Source organism: Punica granatum, chromosome 6 (assembly GCF_007655135.1).
Source record: "Punica granatum isolate Tunisia-2019 chromosome 6, ASM765513v2, whole genome shotgun sequence".
Classification (NCBI taxonomy): domain Eukaryota; kingdom Viridiplantae; phylum Streptophyta; class Magnoliopsida; order Myrtales; family Lythraceae; genus Punica; species Punica granatum.
In genome coordinates this window covers 7,745,795-7,762,100 of record NC_045132.1, presented here as the reverse complement: position 1 = coordinate 7,762,100, position 16,306 = coordinate 7,745,795, and the positions used below count along the sequence as shown (strand labels likewise).

The window sequence follows — 16,306 nt, the reverse complement described above, 5'->3', positions numbered from 1 at the left end:
CTAGTAAATGTATTGTAATTCATAGATTAATATATTAAATAAAAATTAAATAATATTATAAATAATAGTGGTAAATATGAAAATGAAGAATACATTGATTCAAATGGTTATTGTTATTTCAATAGTAAATAAACATTCATAATCGTAGAAAAATAAAACAAATTAATTATATGAATTTAAACTTTATTTAATAATGTTTTAATCTATTGTGAATCTTATAAAGCTTCAATTAAGTAAATCTCTCATGAAAATAATTGGTTCCTTTTAGCTAAAATTAATCAAATTCATGAAATATAATATACGAGATTTGATTAAGAATAACACAACAAATAGTGAAATTTGACTTTTTGAAAAATAAAAATTTGTCCTCAAAGGTGTTTTTTGGATTACTCATTAGAAATATCAACTAAAAAAAATATCATAGAGTATAATAAAGAGATCAAGATCTCAAGAGGTTATCCACGACAACTATATAACAGGTAAGCAAGTGCAATGAAAAAAAGTTATAGTTACTAATTTTTATTGGAATGAAAAATAATAATTTTGAAAATGTGACCCACTATTTTTCTTCTGTTTCTCTAATATATTTGTAATATATGAATTGATCAAAATTCCTAAAGATATTTGGATATAGTTAGTAGATATTATATACTATAGAAAACGGAATATTTTCCCATGGAATTTTTGAAACTTAAGTAAAACAAATAAGTTTAAATTATGTAAATAAAAATTTATTTCTCGTGAAAGTCTCGTGCAACGCACAAACAAGAAAATGCAGTGTATATGTATATATATTACATTAAATAAATTGTAATAAACAATGGCATAATTGTAAATATTTATAATTAGAATTAAATATGATTAAATTATATAAATAAATGCATCAAATTAAGAGTATAAATAAAAATACTTAATAATTTTAGTACTTAGAAAATATATTTAATTAAGCTTATACATGACTAAATTAATAATAAATGAATAAAAAGTAAAAGTTTAAGAATTAAAATACTTAATAATTTCGATATATATGCATAAAGATATTTGATGTGAAATATTTTAATTTTAATATATCCTAAAAACTTAAGATAATAAAATTATCCTCAAAACTTGGCATACTAATTTCGAATTGGAGAAATGATAATTTTGAAAAAGTTACATCACTACTCATTCTCTAATGTAGTAGTAATATATGAATTAATCACAATTTCTTAAGATATTTGGGTAAATTACTAGATATTATATACCACAAAAAAATTAATTCCTTACGGATTTTGTAAAGAAATTATGATGAGAAGTTAAGTATGAAAATATTAATTGATATGAATTTATAATTTATATTAATATGCAAAATTTTTATTATAAATTCACATGCATCATTTCTATTATAAGTCTTTCTATGGAAATAATTTTAGAAAATTCTAAAAATTTCAAAACCTTTAGTTATTTGATGAAAGAGAAATAATTATAGAACATTTAATGTTTTAAATTTTAGTATATGCTTGTACTTTCTTCTTTTCACATTACATAAATGAGTTTTATGAATTTGAAAAATTTTAGCGAAAATGGCCCAATCACTTCGATGAAAGAAATACTTAATCAAATTTTAATAAATAGACAATACTTCTAAAAATTTATGGATATTTATTTATGAATGAAATAGGAAACCTTTTCTTTAATACTTCTTGATTTTTTAAAATTATATACTATATAGTATTATTAATCACAATAATAATATTATTATTATTATTATACTTTATAATTTCTATTATTATTAACAATAATAATAATACTTTATTAATTTCTATAGAGAAATTAACATATGAAATAGTAATTTAATTAGATTATTACAATATAGTCAAGTTTATATGTATATATATATATATATAATTTAATTATTAATCTGTCAAGAAACATTGCAGTAAAATATATTTTAGAAAACACATAATCGGATACCCAATACAAATAAAAGGGTTGTAACTTTTAAAAATATAAATATTATATAGCATAGGGCACACCGGAATTGGAAAATAGCGGATTCAGAGTAAGCTGTAGACAGAGCACAGCTAAAAAATATCTTGTACAGAAAATAAATTTTCATACTTTCTATCTATAGAAAATTTTTTTACTTTCTATCTATAGAAAATTTTTTTTAGAAAATCATTTCATATCTCAAAAAACAATTTTAATTATGAACAGAATTTTTAATTTTTGAAAAAAAAAACTATAAATAAAAATAGTATAAATAGATATTTAAATCTAATTTTTTATGGAAGCAAGTCCATATATAATACGGTACAAGTTATTTAACTTAAATAGCAAATAGAATAATCATTTATTAGGCTTGAAAACCAGAAAGATCACACGACCATGAGCTGAGAATATGAGAAAAATGACATCGTAGAGCTTCTCCATTGTACGACTTAAGTTTCATATACTTATTTTGATATTGATAGTGATATTGATTGATAGCATGAATTATGATTTTATCAATATGCAAGAGCATTTTATTAAATATGAGTATAAAAGAATGTTTGGTAAATATATATATATATATATATTTTTTGTTTTTAATTATATTCCATTGTACTTGCAAGATCAACAAAAGTTGCAAATTCTCTCATTTTTATTATATTTCGTTCTACCACTCATCCATCTTTATTTCATTTAATTTCATTCCATTCCTCTAATACCAAATAGGGGTGTGCATGGGTACTGGGTATACCCGGAACCGGTTAGAACCTACCCTAACGGGTAGGGTCCGGGTAGCTCGTATTGAAAATAGGGTAGGTTCCGGGTATTAAAATTAAGAACCTGTGAAAATCGGTTCCGGTTCCGGTTCCTGCTGACAGGGTACCCGGAACCGGTTATTTATTGAAAAAAAAAAAGAGAGGAAAGAGTAAAGTTACTATCTTCTCTAATGAATCAGAACATAGGCACTTTGTTTTATGAGGTCGTATTATGGATGTTCAATTTTGTCGATGGATTGATGAGACATATTATTATTTCATTGTTGTGGATTAATCTAAATTTTATTGATATTCTATTTGGCATAATTACTGATTATGTATGTGATATTTTCAATTTTATTTAGCGAGAAGAAAAAATTTACAGGTTCCAACAGGGTACCCGGAACCTGTGGTATAATACAGGTTCCGGGTAGGTTCCGGTTCCATGATTCAACAGGGTAGGATCCGGTTCCAAAATCTTGGAACCTGTCCCTTACAGGGTAAGGTCCGGATATTATGAAAAATACAGGGTACCCGAAACCAATCACCCCTAATACCAAACATGACATATACTATATTAACTAACGACTAATTGGATTCAGTTAGCGATCTCCCTCAAACAAAACAGAGAGTGGAGATCAACCAATCCGTCGTATACATTCGGATCATTGTCGTCATATCCATATCACTTGGGCATTGCACTTACTACTGACAGCAAAATCTCATTCGCTCTGATGTAACGCTTGTTATGCCAAAATGAATCAGAACTTTGCTTTTCAAAACAATCTGATTTCGGTAACAATTCGGAAAGTCCATTCACACATGCAGAGAGACGAAAAATTGGTAGTGATTCTCTCACTGTACACGTTTTTAAGTACAAGAAAGATGCTAAAAAAAATTGAGATTAAAAGAAAGGTCGCTGATGGAAGCTCAGAGCAGATACAGATTGACTTTTGTCACAAAAAAATAGGCGGGTTGATATATGGGATCATCTGAATGATGATTGAATCTCTTCCAGAGTTCTTCCTTTGGTCTCAGGGACCCAGAGTGTCACGAAAGCAACCGTAAAAGCAGCCACAGCTGCATACATCGTGAAGGTACCTGTCCAAGTGAGAAACAACATCAGACAAGCCCAGAATAGCTAGCTCAAATTCCGGGATCTGAACACCTGGTGAGAACAATCTATATCAGGCAGCTCCTCAGGAGCTCAGTGTTAGAGACACCTGGTGAGAATTGGTTCCGTTCCAAATTGAAGAATTCACAGCGAAAGGACTCTTCAGGTTGCCATTTAAACTGCGGCAATGACTCACTAGTTCCTTGTGCCTTCTGTTACTAATTTTATTTGTGTCGTCGCATCACATTTAGTCATAGCTGGCACTGCATTTTTTGGATGGATCATCTGTTGCACCACTTCTAGCCAAGTGGCAATGGCTTAAGGTGTCAATAGATCATCAAAATAATCGATTTACACTCATAACCTCAAATCAAAGAGCTGCGTTTTTCTTCTCAGGGAAAGGGATTTAGAGCACTTCGGGTGACAAGGGTATGATAGTTTGAAAAAGGTTGGCATTTATAATCGAGATACATACATATAATGTATTATTCCATATATAACATGAGACTTTGAATTTACCTCCAGGGCTCCAATCCAAAAGCAAGTTCGCACTCATTGTGATGGCAAAGGATGTTAGCCAATTCGTCAATACCGCCACACTACCAGCAAGACCTTTAATACTCACCGGAAGAATCTGAAAATTTGCATTTGAGAGTGAGAATGAGCCACCAGCTACAGTAGTTTACCTCAAGAGAGAACTTGTAAACTTTCATAGTGATAGTAAATCTCTTTCTGCTAATTACCTCTGCCATTATAAGCCAGGGAATTGCTCCCATTCCCAGAGAGAAGGAAATAACAAAAGCCTGAATAGAGAATTTGGAAGGTGTCAGGTCGACCCCCGGAAACAAAAGGACTCCATGAACAAGACATGAATAAGTGGAAAGAAAACTCACCACAACCCCAATCAGCGAAAGTATCCCCATATCGGCATATAAGTTAGAGTCTGCTGATACAGAACCCTGGTAACATCAGATGAAATTCAGTTAATATTAGAGTCATATCCACAAACTCTGGAATAAATTCAATTCCAGCCAAAAAAAAAAAAAACTCAAATTAATTCAGAAGGCTATCACGATAATAATACTGACCTCTATATAGAACGCAATGGCAACGACTGCAAGGCTAACAGTCATTGCAGAAGATGAAACCTAAAAAAGAATAAACATGTTAGATTACCAAAATTCTGTTTTGCATACTTGAAGTTTCACATTTAATCTGCCCTGCACCCAAAATTTTATACCAACACAATTATGCACCTTCAATTTTCAAGTCAAGATAAATGAGCCCTGAAATCTACATGTGCTCAATTTAATTCTGATTTATTATTCTGGTTGCAGTTTGTCTAAACCAGATACCATCTGAAACTTGATGAAACCAATATATTACATATTCTAAGTGTAGCTATCTGGCGCCATTCTCCAAGTGTGAACGAATTATTTTGAGGATGAATTGATCCGGATAAAGACAAGTTGATGACAATATTTTAATTTTCTCCGGTTTTGGGGGAAAAAACAGGTTTCTTCTATCAGGTGAAATGAAAACTAAAGACGTAAGATGCAGAATTAACCAACTATAGAATTTCAGGATGCAGAATGGAAATTATTACGCTATAAGGTGAAAATTGGACCTAGTGAAATCTTAAGTTGCAAAAGCAATTCACCTATTAAATTGATGATAAACTGAAACCTCTTTCACTCTTTTTTAGGACATATAATACACACACACACACACACACACACACACACACACATATATATATATCTAAAAGTTGAGAGTATAGTTCGTCATACTATTAGAAGCAGTCTGCGCCCCACTCTATCCATCAGCCAAAGGTTAACTCCCGTGGCAATAACCTGAAGAATAGCAACTTCTCATAAGAGATCACGCTGTTTTCTATACAAATTTTTTGCTGCTCACTAATTCGAAATTACATCTCTAGCAAAAGTGGACAGGCATTCTTTATCATTAGAGTAATCCTGAATCAACATGAGCCATCAAAAATAAATTTCCTTATTAGCAAAACCTTCAAATTTCTTTCCGATAAAAATTATCAGAATAAAACCAAATTCTCTTCACTAGAGAAATTTATGTCAATGTTAACAAGTTCCCTTCTATGGAGAATGAAGTAAGAATAGAGGAAACAGGTCCAGTATAAACAGTAAAAGACCCTTTTCCAAGTAAAGGCTCCAGACTATCTGCAGAAGAGTGAGAAGAAAAATCACTTTACCTGAATAGCACCGAGACAAAATGTTGCGAAGTTACTTGATGAAACTCCTATAATTATTGCAGGTCACATGGGATGAAGACGAAGATTTGTTAGGATTTCTTCAGCAAATATAATGGTCCACTATGTACTAAATTTCCAACTCTACCAGCGGCAACATAGCGAAGGTGTGAGCTCCGTGTGGGTCCCGAAGGTCATTTTTTAAATTGAAAAACGACCTTCGGAATAATGAAAATTATCCAACATAAAAAATAAACAGAGTTGAACATCACCAGCAAACACCTAAAATTATCAAAATTAGGCATTTACAAGCCCCATTTTATATATTATATATTACATATACTAGGAAATTTAAAATTTTTTTATCTCTCATGCTGAGAGATCCCTAAAGAAGTCCCCCGTAAATTTAAATGATAGATTTAGTTTGGTATCTAAGAGGAACTCTATAGATAGGATGTATCTTGCAAATAGCCACTCCATGTTCGACCATAAAATCACTTTTTCCTCTGTGTGTGTGTGTGTGTGTGTCTGTGTGTCTGTGTATAAATGATATACAAAGTGATTTTTTTTTTCTTCTTTTTGTTGAAGAAATACAAAGCAATTCAAGACTAAGAAAGACCCACAAAGAATTTGGTGAAAGAGTAAGAATCTGACCAGCACTTTCAAATATCGTAGTTGAATAGAATAAAACACCATTGATGCCACTGAGCTGCTGCAGCAGTAGCAGACCAATACCCAACTGCAACATTCATGTAATTCATAGAGGATTAGAGTATAAAAAATCAAATAAACTACAGAAGAGGAGAAATTAAAACCAATACCAATGAATACCAACCATTAGAGGAAACCAATATCGTTTTCGCTTGAGATCCGCGAATCTTACTGTGGTTTTCTTGCAGGATGAAGCAACAGCTCTCTAAGAAAATACAACCATCAGAAGCAAAACTATGAGATATATATATATATATAATGAATATATGGAATAAATCCTTGAGCACTGGTTTCTATTACCTTGATGTCATTTGCTTCAACAGAAATATCTGTATCAAAACCCCTTAGGACTTGCAAAGACATTTCAAACTCCTCTGTCATCCCCATTTTGGCCTGCAAAATTTTTTCAGTCCAAGGAGAACCAAGAAAAATAAATGAAAACAGAAAAATGATCATAATTCACAGAGAGCCAACAATAAGGAACAGAAAATGAAGGCAAAATATTTAATATCTATATAAAAATAAAAATAAAAAAGGAATCATAGCACTTGCATACCAGCCAACGAGGAGACTCCGGTATGAAAAATAGGCCAGGAATCACAATTAGACATGGCAGAGCACCTGCAAAGGATTATCAGAAATTAAAAAAAAAAAAAAAAAGATAATGGCAAAGGGCCGTTTGATGGGTATGCAAATCTTAGGTAGCAGATATTCAGCTGCATGACGCAGTCAAGGGAGAATTCACATGAACCAAAACAATATGACAGCGGTCTGTTACTATCATTTTATCAGTTAAGGTGAGCACTAGCCCGTGGACACCTAGGATTGTAACTGCTCTTCTAAAAGATTTATTTCAGCACAGAACTCCTTAACTTGCTTACCTAATATTGCAAGCACTCTCCAACTGACAAACATCCCAAGCAAGTATGCTAACATAATTCCAATTGTAATAGAAAGCTGCAAAAAAGAAGGAAAAGGGTCTCATATTTTAATTTATCCATTATCTATAATCATGTGATAGTGATCATAAGAGCACTCGGTTAGCTCACAGACCTGATTTACAGATCCTAGACTTCCTCTCTTGTCTTGAGGCGCTATCTCGGCAATATAAACAGGAACCTACAAATAACAGCAAAAATTGTGTTTTCTCTATTTCTTCGAGAGGTTCAATTGAAATCGCAGAAAGCTTTAAAATTTCTACCGTATATGAAATTACTCCAACACCAAATCCCTCCAACAACCTTCCCATGTACAAGAATGAGGTATCCTACAGAAAACAACAAACATTTATATAAAATGGATGCTTTTTTCTTTTCTTGGGAATCTAAAACAATACAGATATGGTTGATAGTATTCCAAACACTAAACTTTTCACCAACCCTTTTTTTTTTTTTGGAATGATAAAGAACTAAGAGAAATATTCAGCAGTCACTTACTTTCGCAAATGATATAGCAAGCCAACCTATGACATTAGGAACTGCAGCAATCATCAGAGACTGGATCAGAGAAAAACCAAGAGTCAGCCGCCAAAACTAAAGAGAGGAAAAACATAGGCAAAGCTTCAGAAAATTACATGTTATTAAAAGTGAGATGCTACATACTTTCTGATAAAAAAGAAAAGAATAAATAGTAATCGGCTGAGGAAAGAAATTATTTTTGTACCAACTTGAGAGATAGGACTTACTATATTCAGAAGAATTAAATCAACAAAATCAACTTCTAAAGCTTTCAATAAGATCAATCTGAGAAACATCTAAATAGATCTTTTTACAAGTTATGGAGACTTCAATTTGTAAATGGGTTGCTCATAAGGGGAAGTGCCAACGCAATAAATGTGAGATGAGATAACCAAACATGTTGTGACTTCGCTGACTTGATAGTCAAACTAAACACAATCTTTATCGGGTAAGATTAACACTAATACGTCTCTCACTGGTAAATGGTCATTCATTCTCCTAACGTAAAACAAGGAACTGCCCATCTAAAACTTACATTCAGTTTTTTCGCAATCTTTAGCCATTCAACCAAATAAAATAAACTCGACAGAAATTTAGTGAGCTACTTGCATTTATAGCAAAACGAGGAGCAAGCTTCTGGATTTCCAAATTTCTTGAAAACATAATTGGGAGCAGCTTTCTCATTAGACTCACTCGACTAATTTACGGACATGCCAAAAGATTCTTATCAGCTACGTGTCATTGATTATACCAAACATGACAGTGTCAGAAGCATGTATTCCGTCACGACAGATTAGATTGTGTGATGACCGTTAGGGTATTCATTAATACTGTCAGGACAAGAGCAGGAACTAATCAAACACAAACAATCAAAACCACACATACCCCTTTGCGGCCAATGTACTCTGACATCTGACCACTGGTTATGGCGCCAACCATAGCTCCCACGTTCGCCAGCGACCCAAAAATGGAGTACTGCCATCATCAATGAACATCGAATAAGACATCAAACCCAAAAGTCAACTGGAAGTGGCTGACACCGAATGGCAAGTTAAACCTGAGACAGTGTGAGGCCGAGATCGCTGATGATCGACTGCTCCGTGGGAGAAGAGTATCCACACTGAAAATCAACCAAGCGACCAATATCAAAGAGCTATTCCCAATTCAATTTGCCGCCATCGAGAATGATTTTGATTATATCATATCAGGATCAGATTGGAAGTTGCTTACGGTGAACCCGAACTGGATAGGGCAGAGGGAGACAATAAGGACGCAGAGAAGGACAGAGACGCCGCCGTCCAAGATCTGGGTGGTGGAGCCGAGGAGGCTGCTGGACTGCCTGGAGCCCATCTTGTACCAGCTCCCGGTTTGCAGGAACGGCTTCCGGAGGTCCCTCCCATCCTCGGGATCGTCTCTGCCGCCGGCGCTGCTGCTCATGGCGATCTTGCGGTCGATCTAATAAAAAATTCCCTTCTCCCCGTTCTCTGTGAAAGGACGATGACGGGTTGCGGCACGAGAGTTGAAGGAGAGCTTCGATGGAGGAGAGGCCGGCTGCCGGGAGGTGGGAGTCGGCCTCAGCCCGGTTGGATTGAGCGGAGCAGAGAAGTTTTTGCCCAGCAGATTTGACGATGGCGATTTGGATTCCCGGTTGACGGGTGTTTGAGTTTGACGTGACCTGTCAGGGAAGAAGATGGGGACGCAGTGGAAAAAATGATACGAGAGCCCAGGCGCATGTACCCCATAATAGCAAAATATTGTAGGGGCTGAATATTCCGTAAATGGAACAGTAACATGATATTGAGTCAGTCATATTTTTTCAATGTAAACCTCTTCTTCGAAAGTCTAATTGATCCCGATTAATTTAATCGAGTCGAATCAACTCATTAAGGGCTAAAACTCTATCAGAATGAATTTTTTGTATTCGCAAAGACTCGAATCGAAAACTTTACTTAAGCAGTACAAACACCGAATCACTTAAATCAATGTACGTTGATAGTTATCAGATACTTTTAGTTCAAGTATATAATATTTTGATCGTACTGAACACGTGAATCGAAATACTATAAATTTTAGTTGAAGATATTAAATGCGTCACCGTAACTCAATGTCATGCTAATACATCATCGTGTAAGCTCAGTATGATTGTTTCTTTTTTCGCTCTCCATGAGCTAAGACTAATACATAATTTTTCCATCAACTGCCTCGGTCGCAAGCAATTTTCAATGAGTTTCAATTGTATAAATTCCACGAATTTAAAACTCAACTTCCCATTGTACCATGTTTTGGTGCTTCCTATGACTATTTCTTTCTTTAAAGTTTTTAAATCCTGAACACGAGCTGTTGTCATTGAATTTAAGATTTCTGTACGTAAAGTCCGTTCGCTGGAGCTCCATTTATTGTTCGTTGCATGCAAGCACGCCCACGTGCTTCTCGTGATTTGTTTGTTTTAAGGTTTACAAGCCGGGCTCACGTAGGATTCGATGTTTCTTTTTTTTTTTGGGTGAGAAAATCCACTGGTTTTGGTAAGAAAAAGAGTTGGAATTCGGATAATGATTTGAAGTGGGGCCCGAGGTTTTGCTGACTCGGTGCTTAGTTGGACCCAGAGGAGGGTTAGGTACGATAGAGAAGAAAGCACGTTTTCTTTGTGGCCGCCTGGCGCCGCTAACTATATTGGTTGACGGAGCCCCCCAACTCTATCGGAAACTATTTTAGGGAACCAAAACGAATACGAAATAGAAACTGGTAAAATGACTGTAAATGTAAAGAAGTTATTGGGTGATCTTATCACGTCACGTATCGTGAGAAAGTATCAATCAAATTACATGAAATTAGAGATTTAATATTAATAATTCGAATAATTGTCATAATTACTTTTTTATTAAAGAATTCTTGTTTATTCTTTCTTATCACGTTATTTGAGGTTGAATTATTTAAAATTTTGAAAGAAAATTTCTTAAACTTTTTTCTTTTCATTTTCTTTTTTTTTTCAGCAAATATCCTACGCAAATAATAGCGAAAGAAAGTAATTGCTGATTGTTATGATTGATAACATAAGAGAAATAAAGACAAGAAATTTCATACTTCGGTTATGCTTTACCAGTCCGCATCATGATTTGTTAATCTTTTCATGATTGGCCTAGTACGATAAAATTATAGAGATTAGAAATCCATTTTAGACCATCGTGCATGTACAAGGAACTTCTCTGACGAGCCACGCCTGCATAAATGAAAGTAACTTATTTTTGTCAAGCAGCCATACTAAAATTCCACCAAAATTAAGTCCACCAGAACTCTGATTGTACCTTAAGCAAAATTAGTGCATCTCTCAGGCTCTTCCATTCACGGAATGTTCTATTCACAAATTCTACGTTCTCCACCATGAACATATCTTCAAGTATGCTACTATTGTACCGAGGTGTTGCTTGAAAAATGGCCTCTACAAAAGACATTAAGAATATTCTACATAGTTAATGTACCACCATGTCGAAGTATAGATAGACAATGTCATATGAAACTGCTCACAAGATGACTCTTCAGAAAAATCCAACCTTCACGAAGAGACCGGACATTATTGCACTTCGGTTTCAACTTGGAACTGTCAAACACGAATGTAGCTGTAGGAACAATTCTCACAGAAAAACCAGGAACTTCAGCCAGCTTAACAGCTGCATACCTAAAAAATATAAATCACAACTTCAATTAGCATGTCCTCATCAAACAATCAATCCAGAGAATTGCTAACTTAAATGTAAAGCAGCATACATACATACATACATACATACATACATACATACATACATATATATATATATAGAAAAATATACCTGGATAGACAACTAATATAGGTTTTTGGGCCTCATTTTGTAAGGCTGACCATTCAACGTTACTAAATAGTTGTGATAATTTCATGTACTTCTTGATTACGCAGAGATACAAGCATCTCTTGGCAAAATACCGGTAGTCTAAATAATCTATCTTGAGAAAGCAGTCCTGAGAAAAAATTGATTTGGCAATGTTAGCAGTTACTTAGATAGTGTTTGATTTCATAATATTATTTTATAATCAAAATTCTAACTTAACTCTACCCACTATGAAACAAAATAACACATCAAAAGTCAATAAATGTGGGTCTCACACATAAACATTTATATTACTCCATTATAATACAAGTCCATTACAATTAATTCTTAACTCCACCCGTTCACATCCATACTAATAGGCTCCTCCTCTTTCAACGTGCCATATTTAATTTGCAATACGGTCACGTACTGCATCCATCTCCCTACTGCTCATGTCAATATCATTTCGAATTCCATTTTGTTGAGGCAGATTACGAAATTCATCATAATATTGCCACGCATCACCATACTCCTCAAATAATCTATCGTGATAACTATTGATTCGAATGAAATTGTGCAACATAAAGCAGGCAAGCGCAATTTGTCCTTGACGACGCGGTCTGAAGTTTGACATTTCCCGCAGTATTCCAAATCTGTTCTTGAAGACACCAAAGCACCGTTCTATTACGTTACGAACGGATGCGTGTCGCTGATTAAACAACTCTTCCATCGTTGTTGGAGGATTATCATTATTGAAGTTACTGTGGTGATACCGTTGTCCTTTGTAGGGGGCCAAATAACTGGGAATATTTGGGAAGCCCGCATCAACTACATAATATTGTTATGCGTGCATACATATACAAATAATGTATATATCTGTAGTTCCATATGTTTATCGAAATACATAAGAGCTTGACAAGAGAACATGGTATATGGAAAATAACAACTTACCGCCTTGTGGTGCAGGGAATGTCGGTAACGTTGCGGCATCATAAAGAATTCTAGAGTCGTGTGCCGACCCTCCCATCTGGTCATGACATAAGTGAAGATCATTTGATGGGAACAAACAGCAAGAACATTTTGCGTTATGTCACCGTTTCGATCGCGATACGCGCCTCTCACCGAAGCTGGCATAATAGCTTTAACATGAGTCCCATCAATTGCCCCGATGCAATGTTGTAGTAATAATAAAAAATCAATACGAATTAGAGTACACGTAATAAAAGAATAGAAGTTCATTTCGACAGTTGTACGATAATTACCCTAAAGAATGGGTACCATTGTTGGCACCCCCGAATTTCAGGCTACTCCTCAACGTTCCTCGGTCTTATGTACGTTGGCACTAACAAATGAAGTCCTTGAAGTATTAAATTGAATGCCCGTGAGACTGTCTCCTTAGAATGCTGAAAGCATTCGGCAACAACGACATATCGAGTACTATGTGCAACTACTAATAAAAACGTTCCAAGCATCTCCTCGACGGTCATACCTTTCCTTGTATTTCGAATACCACAGTTTGCTCTTAACGTGTCGCACAAATTATGAAATACGTGAGGGTCCATCATGAAATTCTCGTAATATCTTGTGTCATTTGAAAGCACTTTGTTAATGTACTCACTGCCTCGTAGTGCCGAAGTTCTACATGGACGTGCACGAGGGACTTCTTGTTCAGACATTGCATCGTGGATTGCCAAAAGGACGGGCAAATCATCTACGCTGCTGTCCTCATCGTCGCTGGATGAATTATCATATCGCAGTGAGTTCACATGCCTTGGCATCCTCCTCTTCCGTTGAAGTTGACGAATTGTATCGACAAACGTTAACATGATAGATTATCAACAAATAGCACGAAATGACGAAGGGAATTACTATTCAAACACATATCCAATGCATTAGCAAAGTCAATCAGGTTCAAACATAACAAATACAAAACAAGGGTTTGGTTAATGTCATAATAGAAAAACCGAAAGTAACAAACACATATGAAGAGAAACGTTCGGCCATTCAAGGATGAACAAGGCTATGCAACCATTCGCGCCTAGCTTCATTGTACATGCAAACGAACGCCTGTCGCCACCAGTCATCCTCCGTAATACGTGCTGTACCGGCGAGATACTCGCGTACAAAAATTGTTCCCTTCATTTGATTGAGGACAATCATGGCTTCTGCGTGCTGTTATGTGCTGGTTTCTCGGGGCTCGTCACTGACTTGCTCTTCTTTGACTCCAGAGGGCTAGAATTTTTCGCTTTGTCCTTCTTGACTTTACTTTCCTTGTACAAGTCGATCAACTCCTGCAACTGCGACTTGTTGTTCGAACCTCTCTTTCTCACTCGCCGCCTCGACCCTGTAACGACAGGTTCCTCAGCTTCATGAGTTGGCTCATCACTATCGCCGGATCCCTCTGCAAGATCGATAGGCTCTTTGTCACGGCTGTTTCGTGATGCTAGAAATTCCTCTTCTATGCGTGCATAGGATCGGGGGCTCTGAGGTGGGTCGGTTGAAGAAATTCGTGGCCCCCTATTGCTGTAGAGGCTTTGTACATCAGTTTTGAGACCTCATAATGCTTGCATCCTTTCGACCGAAAAGTCCTGAAGTTGTTGTGCCTCTACATGTTATACACATGCAATACTTAGTAACAACGACTTTGCGTTAAATTGGCAAATTTTTGAAAGAGTAAGCGGTAGAGTACCTTGATAAACTTGTCCCAAATATCAAGACTCGCCTTCACGGTGTTAGTCGGCCCATCCTAACCTACTCCAGTGTGCTGAATTAGCTCTGTGAACTGTGTGTACTGTGTCTTCAGCCTTTGTGCTTTTGTTTTCACCTTGTCGGCGCCAAGAATCACACTTGGAAATTTCTCTTCCAATTCCCTACTTATCTGTTCCCAGTCCTTCAATTTCCAACTTGATGTATGCGTCCTTTGGAATTTATCAACCATGATGTCAACGAAAGCACTCTGAAGCTCGTCTGTCCACTCAACTATGCCCTCACCCTTGGGAGCCATCTCAGTTGCAGAGCAGTACCAATAACTTAATAATGCACATACAACAGTAAAGGTTAACTAGGCAAATACACACTCATACAGGCAAGACATATACAAGCCAGGAATTCAAGATGTATTTCGGACTACACACATTGATAGATAAATGCAAGGAAAGAATGCCACAGCGAGGCCGCATGCACATTATGTTCCAATGCAGCAACAACATCATTCAATTAGAGGCACCAGTGTAAAGACTAATATGCAGCTTGGCGTAACAAACAGAAGCGGCAGCCAGCAACCAACAAACAAAGGCACCAGCAATTTCGGAAATACAACCATTCCATCTACCTATTGTGCCAAATTTCTTGCAAAAATTCGAGCAACACAGGGCACCTCTACAAAGTAAGCAGGCAAGCACAACCATTCCAACTCCCTATTGTCCCTACCGTTTGTTGCCCACGGAAAATCGACCAACACAGTTTGCGAAATCAACTCAGACAGCAATGAGGACTGAACAACCATTCCATCTCCCTACTGTCCCAAATTTGTTGCAAAAATTCGACCAACACAGGGCACCTCTACACAGTAAGCGGGCAAGCACAACCATTCCATCTCCCTATTGTCCAAAATTCCTTGCAAAAATCGACCAAAACAGGGCGACCTCTACTCACGGCAAACAAGTGAAATGCAACCCTAACCCTATCACAGAGTATCAGATAGAATTAGAAGGATTCTTGAGTAAAATGTGGCGGAGAAATTACCTTGGATTTGGGTATGGAACCGTGAAATCGCAGTCGACCCTCTTAAGAAGAGATGGCAGTGGTAGGGGCCCAAATTTTGCCGCTTGCCTTTGCTGCTTGAACTGACAGGGGAGGAGATGCAGGAGTTGGGGGAGGGGGCCGGATGCACGCGAAGCTGACGGGTACGGAAAGATTTGCTTGAACAACAGCTCACCTTGAGAAAGAAGTCGGCAAAGCTGTCGATCAAAGAAGGAAGAGGGGCAGGGGAAGGAGGGGGGCCGGCTGATGAATGATGCAGAGCGGATATGAAGGAATTAGGGGAGAAGTAGGGGCCGAGTTAGAGATAGCAGAGGTCAAACGTTGCACAGGGATTGTTGAATATGCGGGGTCTACAAGTCCTCAACAAATGGTCAAAATTAGCTCAGTTTCAAAATCAAAATGTTATTTTAGAATGTTACTATGAAACCAAACAGGCCCTTAGACATCTAACATAACTATTTGCCTAAATGATG

The 16,306-nt window shown here is 36.1% G+C and overlaps 1 protein-coding gene across 1 annotated transcript; it reads right to left on the bottom strand.

The window, feature by feature from the left end:
- Positions 1-3,494: 3,494 nt before the first annotated feature.
- Positions 3,495-9,930, bottom strand: LOC116209922 (sugar transporter ERD6-like 6). Its single transcript, XM_031543679.1, has 18 exons — positions 9,463-9,930; positions 9,290-9,352; positions 9,118-9,207; positions 8,212-8,271; positions 7,977-8,042; positions 7,829-7,894; positions 7,657-7,732; positions 7,332-7,396; positions 7,076-7,168; positions 6,900-6,980; positions 6,719-6,803; positions 6,068-6,114; positions 5,631-5,693; positions 4,929-4,988; positions 4,734-4,799; positions 4,584-4,643; positions 4,360-4,474; positions 3,495-3,827 (listed from the first exon to the last, which is right to left on the bottom strand). The coding sequence occupies exons 1-18, from the start codon at positions 9,667-9,669 to the stop codon at positions 3,715-3,717; spliced, it is 1,476 nt and encodes a 491-aa protein (XP_031399539.1). The 5' UTR covers positions 9,670-9,930; the 3' UTR covers positions 3,495-3,714.
- Positions 9,931-16,306: the final 6,376 nt, after the last annotated feature.

Coding starts and splice junctions, on each gene's coding strand:
- LOC116209922 (XM_031543679.1), bottom strand. CDS start 9,669: ATGAGCAGCAGCGCCGGCGGCAGAGACGATCCCGAGGATGGGAGGGAC. Junction 9,208..9,289: donor TCGGCCTCACACTGTCTCAG/GTTTAACTTGCC, acceptor TGATGATGGCAG/TACTCCATTTTTGGGTCGCT. Junction 6,804..6,899: donor GATATTGGTTTCCTCTAATG/GTTGGTATTCAT, acceptor TGAATGTTGCAG/TTGGGTATTGGTCTGCTACT.